The sequence below is a fragment of the Cataglyphis hispanica genome, chromosome 3, assembly GCF_021464435.1.
Source record: "Cataglyphis hispanica isolate Lineage 1 chromosome 3, ULB_Chis1_1.0, whole genome shotgun sequence".
Taxonomy (NCBI): domain Eukaryota; kingdom Metazoa; phylum Arthropoda; class Insecta; order Hymenoptera; family Formicidae; genus Cataglyphis; species Cataglyphis hispanica.
This window is the reverse complement of record NC_065956.1, coordinates 9,060,343-9,086,299: the sequence shown is the minus strand read 5'-3', so window position 1 is coordinate 9,086,299 and position 25,957 is coordinate 9,060,343. Positions and strand designations below refer to the sequence as shown.

At 28.6% G+C, this 25,957-nt stretch overlaps 4 protein-coding genes and 1 long non-coding RNA gene across 13 annotated transcripts; 3 read left to right on the top strand and 2 right to left on the bottom strand.

The window, feature by feature from the left end:
• Nucleotides 1-95: 95 nt before the first annotated feature.
• Nucleotides 96-9,099, top strand: LOC126859354 (uncharacterized). 4 transcript variants are annotated; one of them, XM_050610568.1, is made up of 13 exons: nt 96-502; nt 857-1,018; nt 1,084-1,281; nt 1,663-1,782; nt 2,264-2,320; nt 3,644-3,755; nt 3,886-4,009; nt 4,141-4,276; nt 4,727-4,783; nt 5,610-5,735; nt 5,841-6,094; nt 6,187-6,374; nt 6,504-9,099. In XM_050610568.1, exons 1-13 carry the CDS (start codon nt 487-489, stop codon nt 6,802-6,804), a joined length of 1,851 nt encoding a protein of 616 aa, XP_050466525.1. In that variant the 5' UTR covers nt 96-486; the 3' UTR covers nt 6,805-9,099. The 4 variants fall into 4 exon arrangements, with proteins under 4 accessions (XP_050466525.1, XP_050466528.1, XP_050466527.1 ...); XM_050610571.1 differs by lacking the exon at nt 4,727-4,783 and having other exon boundaries at nt 99-502; XM_050610570.1 differs by lacking the exon at nt 2,264-2,320 and having other exon boundaries at nt 100-502.
• Nucleotides 9,100-9,845: 746 nt separating this feature from the next.
• Nucleotides 9,846-13,300, bottom strand: LOC126859355 (putative inorganic phosphate cotransporter). 2 transcript variants are annotated; one of them, XM_050610574.1, is made up of 9 exons: nt 13,026-13,300; nt 12,923-12,937; nt 12,269-12,516; nt 11,911-12,141; nt 11,724-11,808; nt 11,484-11,589; nt 11,104-11,365; nt 10,587-10,961; nt 9,846-10,501 (listed from the first exon to the last, which is right to left on the bottom strand). In XM_050610574.1, the coding sequence occupies exons 1-9, from the start codon at nt 13,027-13,029 to the stop codon at nt 10,268-10,270; spliced, it is 1,560 nt and encodes a 519-aa protein (XP_050466531.1). In that variant the 5' UTR covers nt 13,030-13,300; the 3' UTR covers nt 9,846-10,267. The 2 variants fall into 2 exon arrangements, with proteins under 2 accessions (XP_050466531.1, XP_050466530.1); XM_050610573.1 differs by having other exon boundaries at nt 12,923-13,300.
• A 4,127-nt stretch (nt 13,301-17,427) lies between these two features.
• Nucleotides 17,428-18,289, top strand: LOC126859372 (uncharacterized). The gene is made up of 3 exons (XR_007688803.1): nt 17,428-17,538; nt 17,755-17,926; nt 18,164-18,289. It is a non-coding gene; the product is annotated as an uncharacterized LOC126859372 (long non-coding RNA).
• Nucleotides 18,290-18,656: 367 nt separating this feature from the next.
• LOC126859360 (uncharacterized) lies at nt 18,657-22,590 on the top strand. Of its 5 annotated transcripts, none has more exons than XM_050610579.1 (7): nt 18,657-18,739; nt 19,305-19,529; nt 20,849-20,990; nt 21,153-21,464; nt 21,648-21,798; nt 21,866-22,140; nt 22,340-22,590. In XM_050610579.1, exons 2-7 carry the CDS (start codon nt 19,321-19,323, stop codon nt 22,550-22,552), a joined length of 1,302 nt encoding a protein of 433 aa, XP_050466536.1. In that variant the 5' UTR covers nt 18,657-18,739; nt 19,305-19,320; the 3' UTR covers nt 22,553-22,590. The 5 variants fall into 5 exon arrangements, with proteins under 5 accessions (XP_050466536.1, XP_050466535.1, XP_050466537.1 ...); XM_050610580.1 differs by lacking the exon at nt 18,657-18,739 and adding an exon at nt 20,036-20,162 and having other exon boundaries at nt 19,381-19,529; XM_050610583.1 differs by lacking the exon at nt 18,657-18,739 and adding an exon at nt 20,039-20,162 and having other exon boundaries at nt 19,385-19,529.
• Nucleotides 22,591-23,392: 802 nt separating this feature from the next.
• Nucleotides 23,393-25,822, bottom strand: LOC126859363 (thioredoxin domain-containing protein 5 homolog). The gene is made up of 5 exons (XM_050610593.1): nt 25,305-25,822; nt 24,949-25,095; nt 24,659-24,767; nt 24,281-24,571; nt 23,393-24,160 (listed from the first exon to the last, which is right to left on the bottom strand). The coding sequence occupies exons 1-5, from the start codon at nt 25,484-25,486 to the stop codon at nt 23,696-23,698; spliced, it is 1,194 nt and encodes a 397-aa protein (XP_050466550.1). The 5' UTR covers nt 25,487-25,822; the 3' UTR covers nt 23,393-23,695.
• Between the last annotated feature and the right edge of the window lie 135 nt (nt 25,823-25,957).

The window sequence follows — 25,957 nt, the reverse complement described above, 5'->3', positions numbered from 1 at the left end:
TTCCGATGAGACAGAAGAGCTTTATCGATTATAAATTAAAGCACCTTCCAGTTATTTTCCTTACATTAATATATTCCTCTTTTCATTAATTTTTCTCATTAACATTTCACAATAAAAGCTGCATGCTGTATCATGACAAATGTAAAATAGAGTAAGACAACAGATCGTTCAATGGGCGAGAGGAGAAGGGAGTGAGGTGAGGAGGGATGATGCATCGTCTGCTGATTTCACAGGCGCCAGCGCGGATCCGCGATGTCGTCACTGGTATTGGTAAGAAGTGGTGACTGGACTGGTGACAGTCAGTCTCAGTCAGAGCTAGTCTGCTAGTCAATGGCTGTTCGTCGATCCGAATGGATGGAGTATTGTAATTTGATTGTATTTCTATTCAAAGTGTTCTAGTTCAGTGCGCCTAACTCTCTATCCCGTCACTTTTGTGAGAAAACAACAGTTGCATATTAGCAGCTCGAAAGAAAATACATAGCAAAGATGGGTGAAAAGACTGGTAAGTCATCATAAAACGGACTTTTTTATCGTATACTTGGAGATAAATAAAAAATGCATAAAGAGAAAACAATCAGAAAGTCAGCTATAAAATTGTTTTCATTTCAAAATCGACGAAAATGTGATCTTTTCATATTGGAAAGATTAGTTGACGCGATCTTCATACGAACATCTGTCTATCTTTCTTCGAGTTTATTATCCTGAATTGAATTATTTCAAGAATGCTAAAGGATTATTAAAAGTGTAAATTTTATAAAAATTGTAATAGATTTATGAACGATAATTGCCAATTTTATCACGCGCAATAAGACAAAGATAGGCATTTTGGATACATTTTCTCATTTCCTTCGAGCAGAGCACATTGTAATGACGCCAAAATGCAAAACTTCGAATTCCACAACACTGATAATAGAGAGACAAACCTTGGAGCCTCCGGCGGAGAATGGAAACGAGAACAATGTTCACATTGCTGGTGGCGATCATAAAGGAATTGTCATCAACAAACAGGCTATGGCTGGTATGTTTTTATTTAGTTTCCAGTTGACATTTGACAGATTACAATAAAATATCAAATTCTTACAGTAACAAATGGAGAAGTACATCCTGCCCAGCTTGGCCTACAATTCAGAGTATTTCTAGTAAGCGCACAAACTGGAAAGCATACACAAGAACAAAGAACTCTACAATTCTGGTTCACTGATACACTCTCCGAAACAGAACAGCCAAGCATTGCACAAGAATTTTTCAGAGAACTTGTTACTCCACAGGAGTTTCCTAGAGGTGAATTGAAATATAATATACATTGATTGATATCACATGTACATTTCTTAGAACTGCTTGAAACCAAATATGTCCAGTCTAATTGAGGAATATAAATGAGTAATATTTCTATGTTGCTCTTACAGCACGAACTAAGATCTAATTTTAAACTGTTGAGAGTAGGAAAATAAATTTGTATCTCAATTCTTGTATATTCAAGAAGGAATATCAAATTTAATATTTAGAAAATCTCATGATGATCATATAATATCAATTTAGTTTTTGCAAATGTTTGATTTAATTACATTAATAAAAAATTGAACTTATTTTTCTTTGCTTTATATATTTCTATGATATTAAGTAATTTCTCTTTCTTTGACTTTTTCGCTCTTTCTTTTCTAGATTACGTGGGATTTATAAAAAAGATAATGAAATTAATGCAACATAAATATCCTAGTATTAAAAAACTAGAAATAGAGTTGAGACAACTGGAAGAACCAATCACACTTCCAAGCAGACCATGTGAGTAAAAAATTATTAATTATTTCTTTTTTATTATAATGTACTACATAGATATATCTTTATATGTATGTATGTGTGTGTGCGTGTGTGTGTGTGTGTGTGCGCGCGCGCGCGTTTGTGATGTGTGTGTGTGGAATATGAATAGAATTTAATTATACATTTTACATATATTATTCTCATTTTCGAGTGCAATCTTGTTTTGGCTAATAAACTAAAAAATTTATACGGGAGAAGGGTTAACGGTTATTTGATTAAACTGATTGTGCTTAATAGTTCCTTATTGAAAGATATTAGAGCAACGTGTCTCAAGTGCGCATTGCAGCTGAACTCAAAAGGAAATGCATACTTGACTAAAACTCTCAGTTATATATATCCATTATATAATTTAAATCAGAGTTTTTCCATGTATATTTTGTGTTCACAATTATACTGTATTAAGCGTGAACATCTGTTTCATATACCTAATTTCTATTATTCACAGCTACTGGTCACTTACTATTCACACTTCCTCCCTCTGAGAAAGTTATATGGACATCAGGTTCGAGAATGAAAAAATTTCAGCATTTTTGTCACATTTTATTGATGTTCTCTTTTTCTCATACACAGGCTAATAATTCAAACAAAACATATGATACACACATAATAAAGTTTCTTATAACACAATAATTATTTAAAGCAAAATAATTGTGAATTTTTTTCATAATTTTATAATAAAAAAAATAGCTAGTAGACATATATAATTGCTTGGCACAATATCATCTGGTAACCATAACAACATTGGCTTAACAAAGTTTGCTCAGTATTATGATTTGCATTGCATTGATTTATATATAATGATATTCCATTTAACAATTTGAGAGAAATAAAACGATACATTTTTATCATCTTGATTAAATTTGAAAAAAAATATGTTATACAAATTTATAAAATGCTGATTATATACTTTAATCATGCAAAAGGATTTTCCGATCTGTTTAACAGAACGATCAATCACTAGAGAATACATTAATTAGAGTGTAAAAAACATCCCACTTAACTACTTGACTTGACCTGGATATCATATTTCCTACATGGTGCATATCTACCCTATCATACAGCATGATTAGACATATAAAATTAGACATATAAAATTGTTATTCATTATATAAAACACATTTCATAATTTACTTATGCAAATAACTTGACATATTATATGATAATTAGTTGTTTGAATATGGATTTTTTTAATTAAAATTTTATTTCTCGACAATGTATTATTTCATCTACATTGATTTTAAATAAAGTGACTCGCATAAAAAACATATGCACGTATTATTCCATATTCTTAAAATTTATATTATTTTTATTTTCTCTAAATTCTGATTATTACTAATTGATTATTCATTAACGAACTACATAATACAATAATATTGCCACTTTAGTTTTTATTTTGTAAGGAAATGCATCCATGTAGAGCACGAACCTTCTAATCATGGTCATTAGCTACCATATACATATATGTGTTCAAGTTCCATATACACATTAACTATATCCTTCACTAACGGTTCTAGCTCGATTCTAGCTATAGAAAACAACTGTGCACTATATTACAACTACACACCTTTAAAACTTCCACATATCTTTACATTTATAAAAATTAGAAGTTATTTAATATACAAACTTAGACTCATCTACACTTTCATTCACATGGCAGAAAATTTAACTTGCATATGGAGTGCTGTTATTCTTGTTTCGATGCTATTAACTATAATTTAATATTTACAATAGGCATATGTGCAGCTTTCAAATCTGCCAAATTTATCAATCCTATCAATACAATTACATGATGAAATAAATTTTTCTTCTTTTTTTTTATTAAAAGTATCTACAGATGAAGCCATTATGGGTCAAGTGATTGAGTTAACAGTAGAAAAAGTTCTGGAGCTCATTGAGTCTGCCTATCCAAACCCAATAACTATAGTTGACATATCAAAGTAAGTATTTGTATTAAATAAAATTTAGATTAAGAGATTAATATATTTAAATAGAATTATATGTAATTATTTTTATAATAAATTGTATAATAATTAGTATTGTATAATAATTTTAATAATATTATTTTAGGGAACATGGATGGGAACCGTTGGACGTGGAGGCTAAATTGAAAGAACTTCAAGAGAAAGGGCTCATTAAAGCATTGGATCATGGGGCTTTCACACGTGTTGTCCATGAAGATACTCAAATTCAAGTAACTTATTATTATTTGCTTATAATATTTTAGTTTTTTTTTTTTTATTAACTTATATGTGTTCTCTAAAATAAAATTTATAAAATATATAAATATATAAAAATTAATAAATTTATAAAATTTATTTTTAGGTAGTGAAGCAGATGCCAACAATGGCAAGTGCAAAACAACCTACAATAGCTATTATTACAGCTCAATATTGTGAGAAACTTGCTGTGGATTCAATGATTGAAAACAAGGAAACCTTTGTTCGTTACACTACTGTTGGTAAGATTTTCTGCTATTTATCATTTGCATTTTAATATTTACTTTATATTACACACAAGAATGGTAATTCTAAAACTATAACATTGAAACTATAACACTGAAGACATGAATAGTTGTGAAATATAAACTAATATAAACTTCTTATTCTTTTCTTGTGAAATAAATAGTGGTAATTGAATTTTTTTTAAATATTAGAAAAATAACTTTATTAACTCTTTTGCTTTATTTCTACATACTTTTTCTTAAAACATGTTATTACATAGAATCATTTTTAAAAATTTTTAATCAAATTATTTCTACTAAATTTTTATCATCATTTTGATTATGCTCATTCTCTCTTCTTCCACTTCTCTATATGCAAATATAATTATTGATTTACCTTATCTATTAATTGGCGGCAAATACTCAAACGATATTGGAACGTATATTTCACTATGCATGAAACTTTAGGTACTGCAAGCTCACCAGATACGACAGATGGAGTTCCGCGAGTGATATGCCGTTTTGGTAAAGTAGTTTATAACAAAAATCTTTATCGTTATTTTAATATCATTTCATAACGTGCCAATTGCTTGCGATTGAAGAACAATGCAGGGATATGATGCTATAACATATATTTCAAAACACAGTATTTCTTTCATGCTATAAATCCATTTAATGTATTATGTTAGTCATTTTTTAATTTTTATCATAATAACTTTTTTTACACATTATGAATATTTAATATTAACACAAACTGTTTTTGTACAGCTTTATGTTTATTTTATGTATGTTGTTTTTGTTTTTATGTATATGTTTTGTGTATTATGTTCATTTTATGGGATACATACATTATATCATCTTGTTAAATTTTATCATATTTACAATTAATATCAACATCTTTATTTAAAAATTTTTTTTATTTCTCAAGTATTTAATATATTGGAGCAAAGGAAAATATTTATTTTTTTTTCTTTATTATTATTAATAATACTTCTTAAAAATTTCAGTAAAATATATATATTTGCAATAATTGTAAAATACATATTTTATAAAATATATTCGGCATTTCAACAAGGGAGTTTAACTTTTTAACAAAACTACATAAAATTTTTAAATAGATTTTTATAATATTATGTATATTTATTTCCATTATATCTAGTACTATTTGGGAGATACATCTGTATGGAATAAATTATTACCTATATTTTATTATCACATATAACATAGGTTCCGTTCTACTTTATTGATAGCTGCACAACGCACAATGTATCATACAAATCAAGAATAGATGGAAACATAAACTCTAAAATACATCAGTATATGAAAAATAAATAGATGTTGTTTGTTATAGGGGAATCAAATGTTTATACTTTGGGCAATATCGGTGCACATAGGATTGTGTGCACTAAATTGCCAACTGTGGGCCATACTAGAGAAGCAATGACTGCAGCTGGCAATACTACTACTAGATTGTTAGGTCTGTACACAGTTCTTTTCTTAACATTTATTTTTTTTTCAATTTTATTACACACGTTCAATTACACATTGTTACAATCTTTTGCTTTTGTATTTCTGTATACAGGTACATTCCAAAAGGTGGATTTTGTTTTTCTCGTCGGAGTCGGTGGTGGTGTTCCTCATTATACAGATTACAATAAACACGTGCGACTGGGTGACGTAGTAATATCACATCCAACGCCGTATAATAATAAATATACATACATTTATTGCGAAAGTGCCAAGATGAATGAAAATGGGAATTATCATTTCGAGACCAAAGAATATTGCCCACCTAATTTGGGTCTTCAAGAAATCGCGGCGACTCTTAAGAAAGAGGTCATTTAATCGATATTTACATGAACAATATTATATTTATATGTATATTTGTTTGTTAAAAATATTAATTTTTATTTTGCATTTTTCCATAGGCTGAAAACGAAGCATTTCCGCCATGGCAGAAATATACGAAAGAAGGTTTGGAGAATCTGATCAATCAGTCAGAACATGACTTTAATGCACCACCACCAGAATCCGATAAACTATATATGGCTATTGGAGAAAGAGATGTTATCGAAGTATCTCATCCAACTGCACCACAGGATTCCATAAATAAAAGGTAATTGATTTAAATTAATTTGTTTAAACTATATAAATAAATCCATATTTTAATATATAGACAAATATAATATACTATATATAAAAGTATAATATACTAATATAAATTAATATTGTATTAATATTACAGAACTGACGGATGTTCTCGAATTCATCTAGCGCCAGTGGCATCTGGTCGACAAATTGCAAGAGACGATCAACTTAGGCAAAAATTCGCAAGTCGATTCGGCGCACTAGCATTTGACGCGGAAATGGATGCCGTGGTAGAGAGTATTTTAGGTAATTGCCGCGAAAATTTCGTCGTAATTCGCGGAATTGCCGATTACAAAGATGGTACTCGAATCAAAGAATGGCAACCTTACGCAGCATTAGCAGCAGCTAGTGTAATGAAAGCTATAATCTATGCTATGGATCCACCGACCAATGATTAATGTCGCTCCTTCATATAGATTTTATATAGCGTATAATGCAACTGCATAATTTTTTTCATAGGCTAAATGATAAAATTTAAAATCAAAACGACTGATAAATATTGCACAAAGTGCACAAAAATAATAAGTAGTCGATTAACTTCAATAGGTTCCTCACTTGTAAAAGTAGTTTCTGCAACAATGCTTTATTCTATGCTATAATTCATGTGCCACTGAAATCTTTTACAGATTTTTTTAGGTTAGTACCATTTTTACAAACATTCAATTGACAGCATTTTTTAAAAAGTATCTTTCTACAGTCACATTATTGATGTTGAAATCGAGATTAGTCAAGCTCAACTCAAAAATATCAAGGAAAACGTTTAGTTGTTACATTGGTTGCTTATTGTCTAAATTTTACTTTTTTTTATATATATATATTAAAAAGGAATAGTGCCATCATTATTTTCCATAATTATCGCATAATGAGACGAGACGATTTTTTATCAGTTTTTTGCGAGGATAAACTTGTGTACATTCGTATTAGATATGTTAAACAATGTGTTATATCAACATATCTATATTTCTTACTTGAACACCAAATCAATGACGCTTCGAAAAAAATCATTCTTTAGATAGATGATGAATTTAGTCTAATTCTCTGTTTAACTTAATTTAGTAAAATAATTGCATTTATATTTGCTATGATTGAAATAATGAAGCAATTGCATTAGATTTAAATATATAGGATACTAATTTCTATTCTATTCTCAAGATAGCTGATAAAAAAAATTTAATAGTGATTCAATTTAACTTAATCTTACAGAATAGCTATTTGTTGCATTCGTACTTGCTATGATTAATCATCAAACAATTGCACTAGATCCAAATGAGACATAGAATACGAATTAAACAAGTTATAGAGCAAATAAACTATTCTAGCAGTAGATGTGAATATAGACGCAACTGGAAACTGAAAGTATATTTAATAATATTTATCAAATCAGAATCAAATCGTTACAATATTGCTGGAATTATACTACATGTTTGTCAGAGTATATATATATATATTGATGTTTTCAACAAATATCCATTCTGTATTCACAGTATACAGTTACGAATCATAAATATTTTTTTCTGAAATCTTAGATTATGATGGGACATGCAACAAAAATTTCTTTTAAAATGTGCCAATGTGTTCATATTTAAATTCACTGCCCTTGTAAAATCTGGATATTGATAATGTCCATGAACATTTTCAAGAGAAATTTTCTGAACTTCTAATTTCAAATTTTCTCAAAATGCTGTATCATTTCTTTGTAATCAAGGAAGTTTGCATTTAAAAATTACAGGGTAGTGCGCAAAAATATTTAATATTTAAATATCGAATTTGAGAATATGAACTTAAAGAGTAAAAGAAAAAGTATAAAAATATTATGCATATGTATGTATGAATGATGTTAATGATAGAAGAAATCTTAAAATTTTAGTAGAAATCAAAAATAACATAAAACTACAAAAGCACGATCCAACAAAAAACGTCTTAAAATTACATAAGCTAAATATTTATATTTATTTATTTATATCTTTTTACTGTGAAAATAATTTGATATTTTGTTTACTCCTATACTTCATGTGCCGTATTATGCAAATTTAAAAAAAAAATTTTTATTAATATATATAAAAACTGTTTTTGAAAAGTTTAATTTACTTATAAATGTATAACAGAACATGTATAAGAACATTGATAAACATTGTGTGAGTAATAGGAGGAATCGAAACACGAAATGATAAAAATCACTTGTTGCGTAGAAGCACACATTTGAAGTTCTATAAAATATATAGAATGATTATATGATATATATGTATATATACATATACAGAGAGATACATAAATATATAAAATTTATGTATATATAGAAATAAAGTAATATATATAATATATGAAATCGGGCGCATACATATGTGCGCGCGAGTTTATATCATAGAATTTTAAATTAATTATATGACAGCAGATTCCTATTTTAGGCCTAAAATTAATATATGTTACGTACGATTGATAAAATTCTTTTGTTATGACAAACGAGGCATAGGACATGAGAAAAAATGGGCATAAGAAATCATATATGCTCACTTGTACATATGATTTTATATTATTACATAAGTTCATTTTTTCTCGAGAAGTTTTAAGCTTCCAATCGCACATTCGTATTTGCATTATTATGTGCTTTCAATACTAGTCGTATAACTGTGTTTTGTTAATTTGGATTTATATGTACTACTTATTATTAAACTATGATAGGTCATAGGTAGCTTTTTTTTGAGGAAAGGCCAATATTATTATAAAACTTCTAAATTTTTATTTTAATGTCTTTATATTTAAAAAAAATATATATTTTATTGATTTTTATAGATATTATAGATATTATCAAATTATGTTTTGTTTTGTTATACTTAATTATATATTATTTAATTATTTAATTATTTATTATTATATACATTAAAGGATTATTGGAATATCCAGTCCACTTACATAGTTAACTTCCATAAAAAATGTGTGCTTCAAATTTTTTGTCCGTACATAATTTGTCTGTAAATTAGTCTTCCGATATAAAAACATGAAAATTTATTATGAAAAATCTGAAAATAAGACTTTGGTATTCGAACTTAGATATTAAGAAATGGAAAATGTCCATAACGATGATATGAAAAAAATCGGTACTTTATTATAATTCGTAATATTTATTATAATTACAAAGTGCAAAAAATCTTATTGCGATTATAAAGATTATATATCGCTATTGAATTGAATGATTTTTATAAGAAGTGAACGTGCAACAATTAAAAAAACACTGCATACTTTCATATATGAATGATTGTAATGATCAGAGGACCGTGAATGATAATATATTTCATTCGTCAGAGAGCTACACGATGTTGGTCCAGAAAGTAGAATAAGGCTTGGTATTTAATCTGCTTCACAGCAGAAAAGAAGCTGTGATAATTCCGGTATTTTTTCGTGTAAGACAAAATAATGATAATATTGACCATACAGTAGAAAATAATCAATTTGTCGACTTTATTATTGGAACTTATGTATCACAATTTACACATTGTGCACATGCGGAAACGGAATAATATTATAAATATACTATAAAATTTAATTGAGTAAACGTATATTTTGCGTTCTGTCAAAACGCATCTAAGACATAAAACATATGTCTTAGCATGTTTAAATAATATTGTTTTATTTTTTTTGTGACAAAATTTCCAAAATTAAGTTATGTATGTGTGAATGTGTATTATTATTAATATTATTATTGAATATACAATATATATATCAATATCATTGATATCCTCTTTATCAACATGTCCTTATAGAAAAAAATCTATCGTGCGTCATTAAACTATCATTTTTATCGTGCATATCATTACAATATTTGCAGTACATATCAAAATTATCTCTACTCCCCGATAAGATTTATTATCTTTCTTCACTAAAATTTATTTTTTCAGTATCGTTTGCATTCTCGATGCTATTATCAGATTTTATGGCCTTCGTGGCCAGCTCCTGCATTTCTCGTTCCTTCGAGTTTAATTTAACATATTGATTCCATGGTTGTTCCTTCGATGTGCCAAAAAATATATATATGATACCACCTGCTATCGAATTGGCAGCAGCAATTAGAAAGACCAAACGCCATTGTCCCACATTTTGCTATAGATAAATTTTATAAATGATTACAAAAAATTTAAAAATATAATGTTTGTGCGAACATAATCTTTGTACAAATTAAACTTACGTTATTATTTGTTAGTACACCAACGATTGCAGGCGAGATAAAACCAGCCCATGAGATGATCATGTTACCAAATCCGAGGAGGATACTGGCGTAATTCGGACTAAGGTCAACGAAGTTTGTCAAGGTGGCAGCGGAAATGGCACCATTAACCGCTGTGCCGGTCATCATGAAGACGATCGCGAATAATGGATGACATCCGCTAAATCCGAGAGCCATGATAAGGATACCTTGAACGCCGGTACAAACGAAGGTGGCCAATTTTCTGACATTTGTCAAGCTCATTCGCTTTGTACGTAATAGCCAGTCGCTCATAATGGAAAAGAAGTATGAGAAGATCATTCTGAGTATGTGCGGTGTTCCTGCCAAGATCCCAGTCTGAAAAAATAATCGGGATTTGAATTATGTGGAAAAAAGATAACGATAATCCAATGTACGGATGTTGATTCAATATAATATAATTGAGGAATAATCTTGTATCATTCACAAGATCATGTAAACGTGTAACTTATATACTTACAGTATTAATATTCCAACCGTGAACGAAGTTGAAATAGGTCGGTGCTTGTGTCATCAACGTCAAGAAACCCCAAGCACTACTCCAATGTGCGACAATAGTGATCCATATCGGTCCTGACAGAATTATTGATTTCCAAGGGATTTGTGTTTCCTCTTTGTCGATAGATTTGGCGATGTTGTCCATGATATAATTTTTCTCATCATCGGAGATTCGCGGATGCTGCTGCGGCGAATCGTACACGAGAAATTTCCATAAGCAGTACCTGCGATTTATAACGAATGAATCACTGAATCGCACATCAAAAACCAACACGCAAAACATTCGAAGACTATATCTCATCGCCAGTTTGAAATAATTAGTGATCCTCTAGATGCACTCACCACATTATGCCTAGCAAAGACATCACGTGGAAAGATGCACCCCAACCGAAAAAACTGGTAACAGTTGCACACAGGGGATAAGTAATCGCAGCTCCCACAGAACTTCCTGAAAATTAGTTATTATTAAAATTTGGCATATTCTTGTTTCCCGTTATACCTCGGTCTTATATATATATATATATATATATATATATATATATATATATAATGTATGTAAATATGTTTTGCATGATATTTTACCAAGATAAGCGCTAATGAATCTGCTTCTCTCGTTTGGCGGAATCCACTTTGCCGTCATATCGTGCATCGAGGGCCATATAACTCCCTGAAATAATAAAACTCCTATTAATAATATTTTTAAATATACAAGCAAACTAAAAATCAATCAATATCTGCTTTCTATAATTTTTACAAGAGTGTAGCTTACCGCGATTAATCCTTGCAACATTCGAAGAATTATGAAAGCGTATAGATGCGTCGCGTAAGGAACAAGAAATCCTAAAAGAGCCGTTAATAAATTTGCTAAACCGAATACAAGTTTCGTGCCATATCGCCTGGCTAGAAGACCACCAGGCAATTGTGATAACCAGTGCAACCAATAATAAGCACCCAATACCAATCCTTGTTCGTACTCATTCCAGGCGAATCGATCTTCATACTAAACAAAATTGCGAAATATCGAAGAAAATAGCCCCGAAAGAAGTCGACACTAAGGAGATGTATATTATAAATTTTTATTAGAAAAAATATAATATATTGTAAAATATACTATCTTTTCAAAATACCGTAACATTTTTGGATGACGGCTTTGTAATTGAGAAAGAGGAAGATACATTATTATTTTGGGATGTTTCGTTGGTCCAAAGTAATGTATTATTTTCTATATTACATTGCACAGCCGCTGCGGGTTTCGAATATGGTAGCACCATTGCGACTATGGTAAGATTTAAGTTTAATCGCAGCATATAATTAATAGCGAAGCCACAAAAGACTAACAACCATAAAACATCTCGGCAAGTAAATAATTCCTTGCCTGTAACAAGTAAAGTACGATGTCTTTGTCTTGTAAAACATTTTATTATAAATATTATCTTATCTTTGATAAGATAATATTTTTAACATTATCCTTTCTTTTAAAACAGATTTTACGGAAACGACTGTACACAAAAAATGACTAAAAATAGTTAATTATTGTAGAATGAATTAAATTAGAAGACATATATGTGATACAATGTTTGCAGTATTATTTTTGATATTCTTTAATTGATATTTTATGAATTGCAATAATATTACACACAATTACGGAATAAAAAGAATACTTATCAGAGATTTCTATTCATCGCAATAATTAAACATTTAAAATATTAAGACATCGTAAAAAAAGTTTTATCAGATAGTATTGTATATTATAAGCACAAAATTTTTTAAAATGTACTTACTTTTCCCCATTTTTGCTATTTTTTGAATAACATTGGACATTTAATTAGTAATCACTTATTAAAATCACATTATTATAATCAATCATTTTTAATACATTCTTACACATATTTTGTTTCTGATGTGCGATTTGTTATAAGATGTAAATTTTATTTTTTCTATTATATGCACTTTTCTTGTTGAATATTTAAGCGAATTCTTATTTTAATAATATAAATTTATCTTATAGCAAATATGAGTTCTAGATCTTTTCTACGTATGTGTTAATCAGTTAGTGTCACGGCAAACACTGCATGACTGTTCCTCGAGTAGAATCGTGGAGACAGAAATATGTGCAGAGATCCTCTACCCTTGCAAATGACATGATAAGTGACGCGCCTCTGTTTCATAAAAACCTTCAAATTCTGATATTGTGACATCCTTGTGATGCAACGATTTTATAATGTTAAAGAGACATTTTTCAGTATCTTAAACAATCGAAAAGTCATATTCACGTAATTTATTTGTGCTTTATCTACTGTATATTTGATGATAAGGTACATATTTTAAATTATTAAAAGATAATAGCGTCGCGCTAATTTGCTAACGTGTTTTTATTTCATGTCACATATACACTATCTCTTAATAATTAGTTACTATGTCATTAATATAAGCATGAAATATATATCTATCATCCTTGTTATTTATTGATAATAACAACATAAAATGATAATATATTCTCATCCTCTCTCTATCATTTACATATAATTTTACATATTTCTTGTACGCCAACGAGATCTTATTCCATCTCTTGATAAGACATTATGTATCTGAATGATGTATTATGAACAAATAAATACTATCTTTTCTCGTATCACAATGGAATTACACACGAAACAATGACGTTCCAACTGCAAATAATTCGCATGATCGCTGAAAATTTATGGAAACTGTTACAACCGATGTTATCAAGAAGATAAATCATTAATAATTGCGATGGAGATACAAGCATATGATAATCGAATATATTTCGTTTTGTTCTAATTGTTAAATCATTTGTTGTGTATACTATTACATTAACTATAATTAAATCTGTTTTTATTATATTAATGTGTAACTTGCAGAAAGAATCACAATGTAGAAAAATCTCATCGGTTTTGTTTAAATGTTTCTATTTCAAGATGTATAAAATAAATTTTTATAAAATATATGTATAAATTAGATTATAGTTAGATAAAGTAGAAATAGAAAAAGAGAGAGAGAGAGAGAGAATTATTAATTTTGATTTTATTTCTCACACCAAAATAAAAAGTAATTCCATTTCTTTTTACACACACACACACACATATATATATTATACATTTTTTTTAAATTATCTGCATTATAAATAAGTGGAAATCGTAATTATTTATTTATTTATTTACGAAACGCAAATATTATTTATTTTATATATTTATTTATTTATTTATTAAGTATAAACGGGAAAAAAATTATGTAAATTCTTATATGTATAAGCTTATTAATGTTTATTTATTTAATGCAGAGATTGACATCTTGAACATATTATTGATAATGAGATGTAAATTGTCAGACAGTAAATCATCAAAATAACATTGATTTCTATGAGTATAGTTCTTTCTCTGAACATTGTTCATCGATTAAATAAGATTCAGCCAGCTAGAATTTAATTTTTTTGTGTTTTATAAACTGTCAAATATAAAAGTAATACAATTGTGAAATGAATATAATTTTAAGTAGTATTATTTATATAATGCAGATTCTTTTAAATATGTTACATTAATGAATACTGTGAATATGTATTATTATATATATACAAATTATAATTATAAATTTTTTTATATATTCAAGAATAATGAATGTATTAATATCGGGATTCAATATATTTTAAAGGACACAAAATTGATATAATAAATGTTTAGAAAACTTTATTTACTAAATTAAAATTTATTTATTAAACTAAAATTTATTTAAAAATAAAAGATTAATTTGTATAGAAATCAGAATTAATTTGTAACTAAATATTTCTTTTTAAATTTTTATTAAGCTTTAATCCAGTGGATTTTAAGATAATTATGAGATAAATTCTTTATCAAGAAAAAAATTATAAAAATTATAAATTCTAAAAGATCTTCGGAATTTCTTTCTAATATAGTGATTTATATACAATTGATATAATAATATTCTGCATTAAATCTCACTGTGATAAAAAAAAGACTACTTACTTTTTACAAAAAATATTAATAATAACAGCATCACATACGAAGATAATCATTTATTCAATTTTGCTGATAAATAAAGCTTGCATTATTTCCCGTATCATCATATTTTAATTGAAATTTTAATCGTATTCTCATATAATCACATTTCTAATTGCTTTATACAAGGGACCATACGCTATAATTAGTCGCATCTAATAATTATGTAAATGAATTATCTTCAATGATTTCATACACATTGCGATACAGCCAACTAAAACAACTCATAATTTCATGAGATGAAATAAAAATATATTTATTCTTTACAATGTAAGTAGTCAATTTACAAATAACATTATATTTTTTACTTTTTTATCTATAAATTTGGCAACCAATTTGAAATCTTTCGAAAATTTGCTATAATTTTTAAATCTAAGCATGTATTTTTTTATACATACTCAACTACATTTAGCTTCATCTAATACAGATAAGATGATTGTGATGAAATATAACAGAGCACGGCTGAAACGTCATAAATTACGCAAATTTCTGGAATAGAATATTGCGACAAATATATTGATAAGACGTTAGTTTTAATAAAATAAGAAACATTACACATTAGCCAAATTTATTTTTTTTATAACGAAAGATTCTCTGTAAACAGAGATTACCAGTTTGCTCAATGAAACTGTTTTTTAGTAAAAAACTTGATAATAACTCACTATCTTTCTTTCAGTATCTATAATCAGTTTCTTTCAATCTTGCTATAAATTATGAATGATTAATTTAAAAGATATATAAAAAAATATACAATATATTAATAAAAGTTTATGTCGTATGTAATTGCACATTACAATGACAATATTTGAATCAATTTAATTTTGAACAAATTTTGATAAAAATTAATTATTATATATGAACATTTTTTGCTTTTACATTATTATTTTTATTATAATTATTAATAATTAAAAAAAATTGAACACTTTACATTTTTTATTTTATATCCATTCGATTTCTATATTCTAACCCTCTTGACAAAATAAATTTTTATATATAATATTTATGCGCGATAGAGTCATATATTTCCAAATGATAATGTCGATGTATAATTACATTTAATCTATAATTAATAATTACAATCTATATCAAAATAAACTCACCCTCGCTCTTACTAATTCGTTATCATTATCACATAATGTTTGATGTTTGCAAAACATTTTTAATATTTTGTGCCTCGTTAAAAATAAAAAAATTTGCAATATGTGAAAAATATATAAACGCTATTTTAGCGCAATTCTAATAATAAATGACATTTGTATGACAAAATTGTTATATATGCTAACTATGCATGTCTATCAAATCTTATCAAGTTAACTGTGATAACAACTCTTTATGTTCAAATATTTTTCTGTCTCTGTCTTTCGTTCTATCTCCCAGCTATAAAAGAAAGAGATAGAGAAATATCTGATAGGCAAGAATTTTGTCATTCCTTAATGAACAAACTTATTAAAAAAAAAAAAAAAATATGCAATTAAAGCCGAAAAATGAGAGAAGTATATGTGAATTGAAACACATTTTGTCTCTTCTGAAATGCATTGCGCGCAATTGCGTTATATTATGACCAGCGATTATGTCATTAAAATTTTATTACATTGAAATAATAACGATATAAATAGTATAATGTAATAATCATAGAATTCTACGCGTTCTGTATGATTATAAATATAATTAATTAAAGAATAATAATACAAAATTAAATTCAACATTTATATATAACATAATTTATATATATTCGATCTCGCTGCGTAAACTTTGCAATATACAATAAACATTTTGCATCTCGTGTGTATCAATATATCTTTTTTGACAAAATACAATTTATTGAGTTATTAAACCTTACTGAGTTATTAAAAACCTAAAAGCAAAGAGAACTTCACCGGTTGATGCAATATTTCATCTCCTTGCGATCGCAATAAGCGACTGGAAGTATCAAAAGTAAATGTGCATATTCTTAATTTATATTTATATTTAAATCGTAATTAAATGAGAGCAGCTATTTTAAGGAAAATTGACATTAAGCTAAAATATATTAAAAAATATATTAATAACATAAAAGTATAGACAGATATTCCCACACTCAGTGTTAAAAAATGTGACAGTTCTTATCTCATGTTTATATTAACTTATATCTACTATCTTTATATATTATGTAAATAAATCTTGGAACCAGAAGATTAATTTGAAGATTAAAGACGAAGTCAATATCATACGAAATGTATATCGTAATATTTTTCTTAATGTTAATTGTATAAAACGTGCGTTCGTTGGCATGATACAACAGTGCGTGTTTTACTTCCTTTCTACTCGAAAAACTGGAGAAGAACTGGAAAAACAAGTATTGCAAAAGTATTTGCAAAAAGCAAGTAAGACGACTAATTGAATCGCGATATTTTTTAGTCAGAATTACTTTGAACAGATTGGAAAAGATCGGCAATCGAACGAGCCTTTTTGCCTTTCGCATTTCTTGTTTGGTGTTCTTTAATCGTAGTCGACTGGCAATCTCTCAATAACCAGGAACTAATTATAATAATATATACTAACATATATATAATAACATACGAATGGATCTGTTGTAACAGATATGACGAAACCTACCCATGTGATTTCTCACTCGTCACATTAAAACCGGAGCACTTGTCGGCATGTTTCTTTTCCATTTCTTTTTTATATTTAATTGCGTGTCGCTGATTATATAAGCAAGCTACAAAATTACTATCTGAATATGACTAAGATCAGAGAGAGAAAGAGAGAGTGAGTAATTCTAATAGTTTAATATTTCAACACCCAAAAAGAAACATATGATGTCGCGCAAAATCTATGTTATCTTTCATGGTACTGAATAAAATTAATGAAATATGAAATTAGCATAGAATGAAAAAAATTTAGAATTATACTATAATATAAATTTAATTATTGTATTATAATATCAACATAATTTTTTTTAAGCTCTTAAATTAATTATTTGATAATATTATTCAAACTTTCCAGATATTCTTCAAAGGCTGACTGCTACAAGAGATCCGCAATTTATAAATATGATAGGAAGTTTTGTGTGCTGCATGCATTTTTTCAGTGCACTATACAAAATCATATTTTTTTAATTTTAATAAAATTTATGCACAAAACAGTTATAATACAACTTTATTTTTATATTTGTATGCTAAATATGTATAAATAATATTTCTCTTAATTAAATTCTCTTTATTAAGTGAAAATTAAATGAATCTTTTTGATTTAATAACAAAAAAGTTAAAAGTTGTGAGATTTATATCTTCCAAATTTTTGTTGCACCAAAAAGTCTAAAATTATATTTACAAATATGATACATGCGTATATCTCTTTATCGCATTAAGTCACGATGACCCCAAAATTTGCCGCTCAAATTTTTATTAATGAATGTTTAATCATGTGCAGACTCTCATGGATAGCCCCGTAGGCTATCCCAGTGCTGATTATAAACTTCGCCGCGATTTCATCAGAAGAAGGGGATACTCCGTAACTCGCTAAGGAAAAATACTTCCCATATGTAAGCTTAGTTAGCGTGGGGAGACCGGGTAAACACAAGTATGTATTGGATTTGCTTTCATCTCGACAGTCATAATCCAGCCTGAAGCCGAACCAGTTCAGAAAAAATCGTGTTTATCTCTAGTGTTACACATTGTGTGTCGTTCCTACGTTCTGATCAGATCGAAGAGAGAGAGAGAGAGACAATATCGCTAGGAAAATATTTTAATATTGATAGTTTTTCTATATATATATTATATATTTTTACATCTTCGAGTGAAAATCAGAAAACCGTGAAGATAATCTCGAATAACTTTTAATTAAATGATTATTTATTAATTAGTTGCTGACAAAATTATCACACGATAAATTTGTCTCTTATTTATCGCTCATTTCAATATTCATATTTTGAAAGTTATTTTATTATATTATTAAATCTTCTGAAAGAAAAAAGCGTAATATTACCGTCTGTATTCTTACAAAATTATATTTTTACTTTGTATACATATATACTTCGAAATTTATTTAATCAGTTATATTTATTTAGTTATATTTTTTTTGCTGAATATTAATCGCGATCGAGAGTGTTTTCAGTACAAAAAATATAATATCTTTAAATTGAAAGAGAGTAAAAGAAAACAATGCCGAGTAGTAAGACGAGAATCGCTATTATCGGTGGTGGAGTGGCTGGTTTAGTGGTGGCCCGTCACATGGTGTCCAGATTAAATACTTACAATCTAATGCTGTTCGAACAATCCGACCATATCGGTGGTACATGGGTGTACACTGACGATACGCATCTCGATAAGCATGGACTTTTGATTCACAGCAGCATGTATAAAAATCTTAGGTTTGTATAGAGATATTAATCGAGTAAATATTAGGAAACACATATCTCATCTCGGAAACATTCTTAGCATCAGGCATTGTTATTTTTTAATTATAAAAAGTTAATTAAACCTTTTTTATGCACAATAAAATATAGATTAAATATAGATTATCGTGCATGCTTGATGAGTAAAAACATAAATTCAAAAAATTGAATAAACAATAAATTTTAAATTTCTAAAATTTTAAATTTTAAATAAATTAACTTAACATTAAATTTTAGTAATTTTTTGAACGTGTTTTAAATTATCATAAATAAACGATTCATTAAAAAAGAAACGATAGATTTTTGGAGTTATACATTTTTAACATTCAAACGATACAATTAAAATGTAAAAAATTATAATATATAATATACGCATATATGTAACAGCCGGTTTAATATATAAATGCGATAAATTTTATCAACAAACGATACACTTTATGACACATTAACGAGACGATTTCTTGGCGATCAATTCCGGAAAGAAGACAAATGCGCCGATGATGACACAATAAATCAGATATCGAGCCGATCAACAAAGATGCAGACAATGAATTAATAGTATCTTGGTGATACAAGTCAGAAGCTAGATACTTTAAAACTTATGTACAGGTCAGAAGATAATATTCTAAAACTTATGTAGAGATATAAGAACGTTTGCATATGAAATCGATCAAATTGCAAAAAGTTACACTTCTTGATTTAATTCTTTACATGTCTGTTAATATTTCGTACAACATTATTTTTTCATATATCCTTTTTTATCCTTCTATTTGCTAATACAATTGAAAAGTAAGCAATATATTGCATTGCCAAGCTAAATACGCTGTAAATCTTCAGCTTCTCTAATTGACCTTATTTTATTAGCATTAAGAAATTTATTTTATTAAATTAAAAACTTGCCAGATGATAAATAAACGCAAGAAAAATCGAAAATATTTTTCTAAACCTATGAACGCCTATCGAACGTTATAAAATATTTAAATATATTTTATTATTATCTTATAAATAAAATTTGATTTAATTATACATGATGCGCAAAGAATGATCCTATCTAATTTGTATTCTATCTCTGTCAAGTATAAAGTTTAAAATAATTTAAATTTTATTTCGAGTTAAATACACGCACACACACACACACGCACACACATACATACATACACAAACTTGCAACTTTCTTTATCGCATCTCGGGTCATCGTATCTTTTGAACCTTATATTAATAAAAATTGCGCGCGTGATCACCTCAATATGAGAGGAATCATCTAAGAAAGTGTGATGTTCTAATTTCTCTTACAGAACAAATATACCGAAGGAAATAATGCAGATACCTGATTTTCCCTTTCAAAATCAGGAGGGTCCATCTTTTGCCCATCATAGTGTAATAAAGGAATATCTTTTGGATTATGCAAAACAGTTCAATCTCTATCCTTACATTAAAGTGAGTTCTTAAATTATTGTAAAACTCAAAAAAATCGAAATAAATTATCTCTTATCTATTTAAATATATGACGTATAAAAGTAAGAAGAAGCGTAACGAAAACGTTTCTTCGTCAAGAGCAAAATTTTGCACGACTTATTATTTTTGATTTTTTCTTTTCAGTTGAATACCCTGGTGAAACACGTGGAGCCGGAGATTTTGAAAAACGGCCAGACGTTATGGACGGTGACATATAAGGATTTGGAATCCAAAGTAGAAACCACGAAAACTTTTGATGCCGTGGTATTGTGCAACGGTCATTATACTGTCGGTCATATTCCACATATTCCAGGTATCGAAAGCTTCCACGGTGGATGCATTCATAGTCATCAATATAGAATACCGGAGGTATACGCTGGCAAAAAGGTTTGCATACTCGGCGCATCTTGGTCCGGTATTGATGTCGCAATGGAAGTCTCGCAATACGCTGACAAAGTATGTATGCTCCCTATCATTAATTATCTTCGCCATATGTAAAAGAAAAATTTTTTTATTATTTATAATATTTGGACTTAATATTGGATAATCGATTATAAAGTTTTTTATTGTATAGACATAGCAATGACATATACAGAATAATATCTATGATTTAATGTTATTTTTCTCTTATTAACTTAGGTGTATTTAAGTCATAATTTGACGGAACATATCGACTCGAAAATGTCGAGCAACGTCGAGCAAAGACCCAACATTGAGTCCGTCCAAGGAAATGTCTTCTTCTTTCGTGATGGTTCTTCAGCAGAAGTAGACAGTTTCATATATTGCACTGGTAACGATTCGATATATTCGGAATATTTAATGAAACTTTCATTATTTATGATAATTTATTTTGTCAGGTTACAAATTCACGTATCCCTTTATGTCAACTAAAGTTGAGATACGTACGGATGATAACCACGTGGAACCCATCTACAAATTTCTGGTGCATATGGATTACACGAATCTATTCTTCATGGGTTTACCAGCGATCGTGATACCATTCCCGATGTTCCACATTCAAGCACAATATATTCTCGGAGTTCTCGAAGGTCGCATTCAATTGCCATCGTCGCAAAGAATGCGCGAGGAATATGAGATCGAGAAGAAGTCCCTATTGGACCAAGGCATTCAGGTAAGATTCGCAATTAATTTCTGCAATGTCTCAGCAGTAGAAAGAAAGTTGCACTTTAAGAAATGTGATGGGTAGAATTGCGAAAAGTTAATCTTTCTTAAAAAAAGAGACATAATATAATAGACACACGTGATATACTCTAGCGCATAAATTTATCTAAAAAATATTACATTACAATAATTGCTTTCTTCATCGTTAGCTGAGACATATCAATAAACTCAAAGACAGACAATGGGCTTACTACGACGAGATCGCGGCCGCTGCCAATGTGCCGAGTTTTCCACCGGTTATCAGGAAGATCTTCGATCACGTTATCGATATGCGTGATATAAACTTCACTACTTACAAAAATTATAAATATCATATCATCAATAATGAGAACTTCAATGTATCTTATTGTAAGCCTTGTTAAGGTCCACGCAAAAAAAAAAACAAAAAAAAAACGGAAAACGAATGTAATCTTATCGCAAAACGGTCGCACGGGATTCAAAAGCCGGACTTGACGAACTCCCACATATGTCTCCCACAACTCTCAGTTGCAACACTATTTCGCCACGAGTCTGTAAACATCTTTACTGTTCGAAAACAAATAATGTTCCAATGAGAACAATTTGCGAATTATAACAATACGAATCAAACGAAAGTAATGAACCAATTGCAATGGTAGTGCGTTAATGAGAGTCTTTATCACTGATTATGATGTGCTTTTACGCAAGACTAATTCGCAATGTAACTTATTATATGCTAAACGATTGTTAAGAGAAGATAATTAAAACAGAAACACAAAGTTATCGCTATTCTTGCAATATGACGAAAATGTAATATATATATGTATATTTTAAAATTAACAATTATTCGTCAGAATCTTTACATATTTATAATAAAAGAGCAAGAATTCTATTTATATCTATGATATTTTTATGCTGCATTAGAATATTATATTAGAATATATTAGAATATAATGATAAAATCGATTGTTTTTCTTATCTTTATTTTTAGCTGATTCAATCAACGCGTTTTTTTTTGCATTATATTTGAGAATTAAAAAATATTTTACAATTAATTTAAATATACGAGATTTTAAACAAAAGTAAAAATAAAACATAAGGCAAATGTAGACAAAAGACAAAGTCATCATTATAGTTCTTATTTTTCTCTTGTATATAAATAAATTTGATATGCGCATAGATTTTTAATCCATCTTTTTAAATGTAAAAGAGAATAACTGGTAAATATGGAAGAACTATATAAATAAATATACTTGTAAATATATATTTCGGAAGTACATAATTCTTGGAGATTACAATCTAATTGCACTGTTTTTTTTTCTTTTCTTTTGTCATACAAGATATAAAAATGAAAAAAATTACTATTTTCTTGTCTGATGATGAATGATAGATACAATGTCACATATAGATACATATCATTATTTAATTACTTGATTAAAAATACTATAGTGTGACTTAAGGTTTGTTCTTTATAGCTGAACTGATTGCACAGTTCAGAGTTTCTTTCTTCTTCCAATATGGAGAAAAAAGCAGCTTCAATAGTAGGATTATAATTCATCATGCGGTTTTTGAAGATGATATATTACGAAATCATATAAATCGTCAAGATTACGCGAGCCATTGTACTCAAGGACTTTACGTCCGTCTCGATACAAAAACAATGCCGGAAAACTTATCACTTCTTGTTCGTTGCACAATTGTTTGCTTCCATCGAGTGTGCAATCGACTTTAGCGATATTCACGTTATTGTTAGCAAAAAATTTCTTACCCAACTCCTCCCATGTTGGTGCCAAGCGTTTACAATGTCCGCACCAAGGTGCAAAAAACTTTACAAAAGAAAAACCTTTCTCGATACCATGCTGAAAACTGTCGGCTGTCAAACTTAATGTAGCATGCAGGGCACTATCATTGTTTTCGCTCTTTCGACCCGATTCATCAACACTCTTACTCAGCATCATCGACACATAGGCCTTTAGCTCTTCGTGTGTACGCTCACCAATGTATTTATCTATCTGGAAATTTATATTCCGTTTTCTTTTTGTTCAAAATTCAACTTTAAATCATTTTTATGTGAAATAATTCTCCTCCTTTTTTAGAAGAAAGAAAAGAAAGAATAAGTAAATTAATAATACCTTTTTCCCATCTTCAATCCATAGCAGTGTAGGATATCCTTTAATGTCAAATTGGCCACAAATACTACGATGTTGAGTGCAGTCTATCTTAGAGATACTAACAATATCATCATTACGAAGACTGTTAGCTAATTTATCCCATGTTGGTGCTAATTTTTGGCAGTGTCCACACCAAGGTGCATAAAACTTGACAAAATGATGTCCAAAAGAAACATGTTTTTCAAAAGTTTTTTCTGTTAATTCTAACAATCCATTCACTGCTTCTGGGGGAGATGGTGCAACATCTTCAATCTGAAAAATATTTGCTATGATATTAGCAATTTGATGTAAAGAATAACATAAAAGTAATCAATGTAAGTCATACATAAAAGTACACACCATAAAGGAACTATCTAGTTGTTCATTAATAAAAGCAAACAAAGAAGGTAAATCTCGAGTTCCTCTAAATTTGATGCCTTTGGTTTCTCCAGTTTTATATAACTTTAGCCTATATTTATAAATTTTCAATGTATTATAATATATTTAGACACATGGGAACATTGAAATAATTAAATTATAAACTATAGTTATATAATATATATGAGAAGCTAAAATTCCTTCATTTGAATAGAACTTTTTTAAGCAAATTTCATTAACACAGGATGGTAAAATAAAATAAATTAAATTACGTGGGATAGCCAGTAACATCTTGTTCACTACATAGAGTGATCTCAGTTGTACAATCAACTTTGGCGATTCTTACAGTACTATCTTCTTCATTTAATATTTCTGCTAATCGTTCCCAAATAGGACCAAGTCTTTGGCAATGTCCACACCTTTAAGAGAGAAAGAATTTCTTATCAATTATAATTAATATAATATCAGATAGAGAAATTGTCTTTCTTTTTCTATCTTTTAATTTATCATAAATTAAATTTTATATCATATTTTATATTATTATATCATATAAATAACAATATATATATGTATATATATATATATATATATATATATATATATATGTAATATGGATTTGTATATTTACCATGGTGTATAAAACATAACAAAATGATCCATTGTTTCAATCTCTGTAGAAAAATTCTCGCTTGTATACTGGAGAGTATATACATCCTCATTGTGACCATTACTAACTTGGCTCAACATAAATAGAAAAAGCAAAATCTGTCGTTTCAACGCGGTAAAATCCGCAGAATTGGTCGCCATCATGAGTGTCAAGTCTATTATACCCAATATTCGATCCTTTCGCAAGCAAAATCTTCTCACCAGAAACGCAAAGAATCGCCAAATTTTTCACCGATACATTCGAAACGAATTTTAATCCCAAGGATGCGTCTATCTCACCGTGCTGAACGAGATATTCTTAAAAATATGTTTATATATCACATAATGTTGTATCGAAAACAGATGATATTTTAATGTTGTATAATTTGAAAAATTTTTAAATCTTTTTGCAATCAAAGCCCTGTTGCTCCGAGAGAGTCGCGCGAACGGATCGAATCGCCGATTCCGCCTTCCGTCTTCCGCCCATCATATGATATAAGCACAGATTAGTAAACAGATAGTCAAAGGCCCGGATGAAGGCGAGACCAGTATTTTTCGTTGATTTCAGCGCCATACCGTAGTAGTGGCCAAAGCAGTAATTACGTTCCCATACTAAAGTCATTAACACGTTGGTAA

Bases quoted from the DNA above. Each gene is read 5' to 3' on its own strand.
- LOC126859354 (XM_050610568.1), top strand. The intron at 6,095-6,186 runs GTCATTTAATCG...ATTTTTCCATAG, and splicing joins CGGCGACTCTTAAGAAAGAG to GCTGAAAACGAAGCATTTCC. The intron at 6,375-6,503 runs GTAATTGATTTA...TTAATATTACAG, and splicing joins CAGGATTCCATAAATAAAAG to AACTGACGGATGTTCTCGAA.
- LOC126859355 (XM_050610573.1), bottom strand. From the start codon at position 12,962: ATGTCCAATGTTATTCAAAAAATAGCAAAAATGGGGAAAA. The intron at 11,366-11,483 runs GTGAGTGCATCT...TATAAATCGCAG, and splicing joins TCTTTGCTAGGCATAATGTG to GTACTGCTTATGGAAATTTC. The intron at 10,962-11,103 runs GTAAGTATATAA...TTATTTTTTCAG, and splicing joins ACGGTTGGAATATTAATACT to ACTGGGATCTTGGCAGGAAC.
- LOC126859360 (XM_050610579.1), top strand. From the start codon at position 19,321: ATGCCGAGTAGTAAGACGAGAATCGCTATTATCGGTGGTGGAGTGGCT. The intron at 21,465-21,647 runs GTATGTATGCTC...TTATTAACTTAG, and splicing joins TCTCGCAATACGCTGACAAA to GTGTATTTAAGTCATAATTT. The intron at 22,141-22,339 runs GTAAGATTCGCA...CTTCATCGTTAG, and splicing joins TATTGGACCAAGGCATTCAG to CTGAGACATATCAATAAACT.
- LOC126859363 (XM_050610593.1), bottom strand. From the start codon at position 25,486: ATGATGGCGACCAATTCTGCGGATTTTACCGCGTTGAAACGACAGATT. The intron at 25,096-25,304 runs GTAAATATACAA...TCTCTCTTAAAG, and splicing joins GTTATGTTTTATACACCATG to GTGTGGACATTGCCAAAGAC. The intron at 24,768-24,948 runs GTAATTTAATTT...TTATAAATATAG, and splicing joins GATGTTACTGGCTATCCCAC to GCTAAAGTTATATAAAACTG.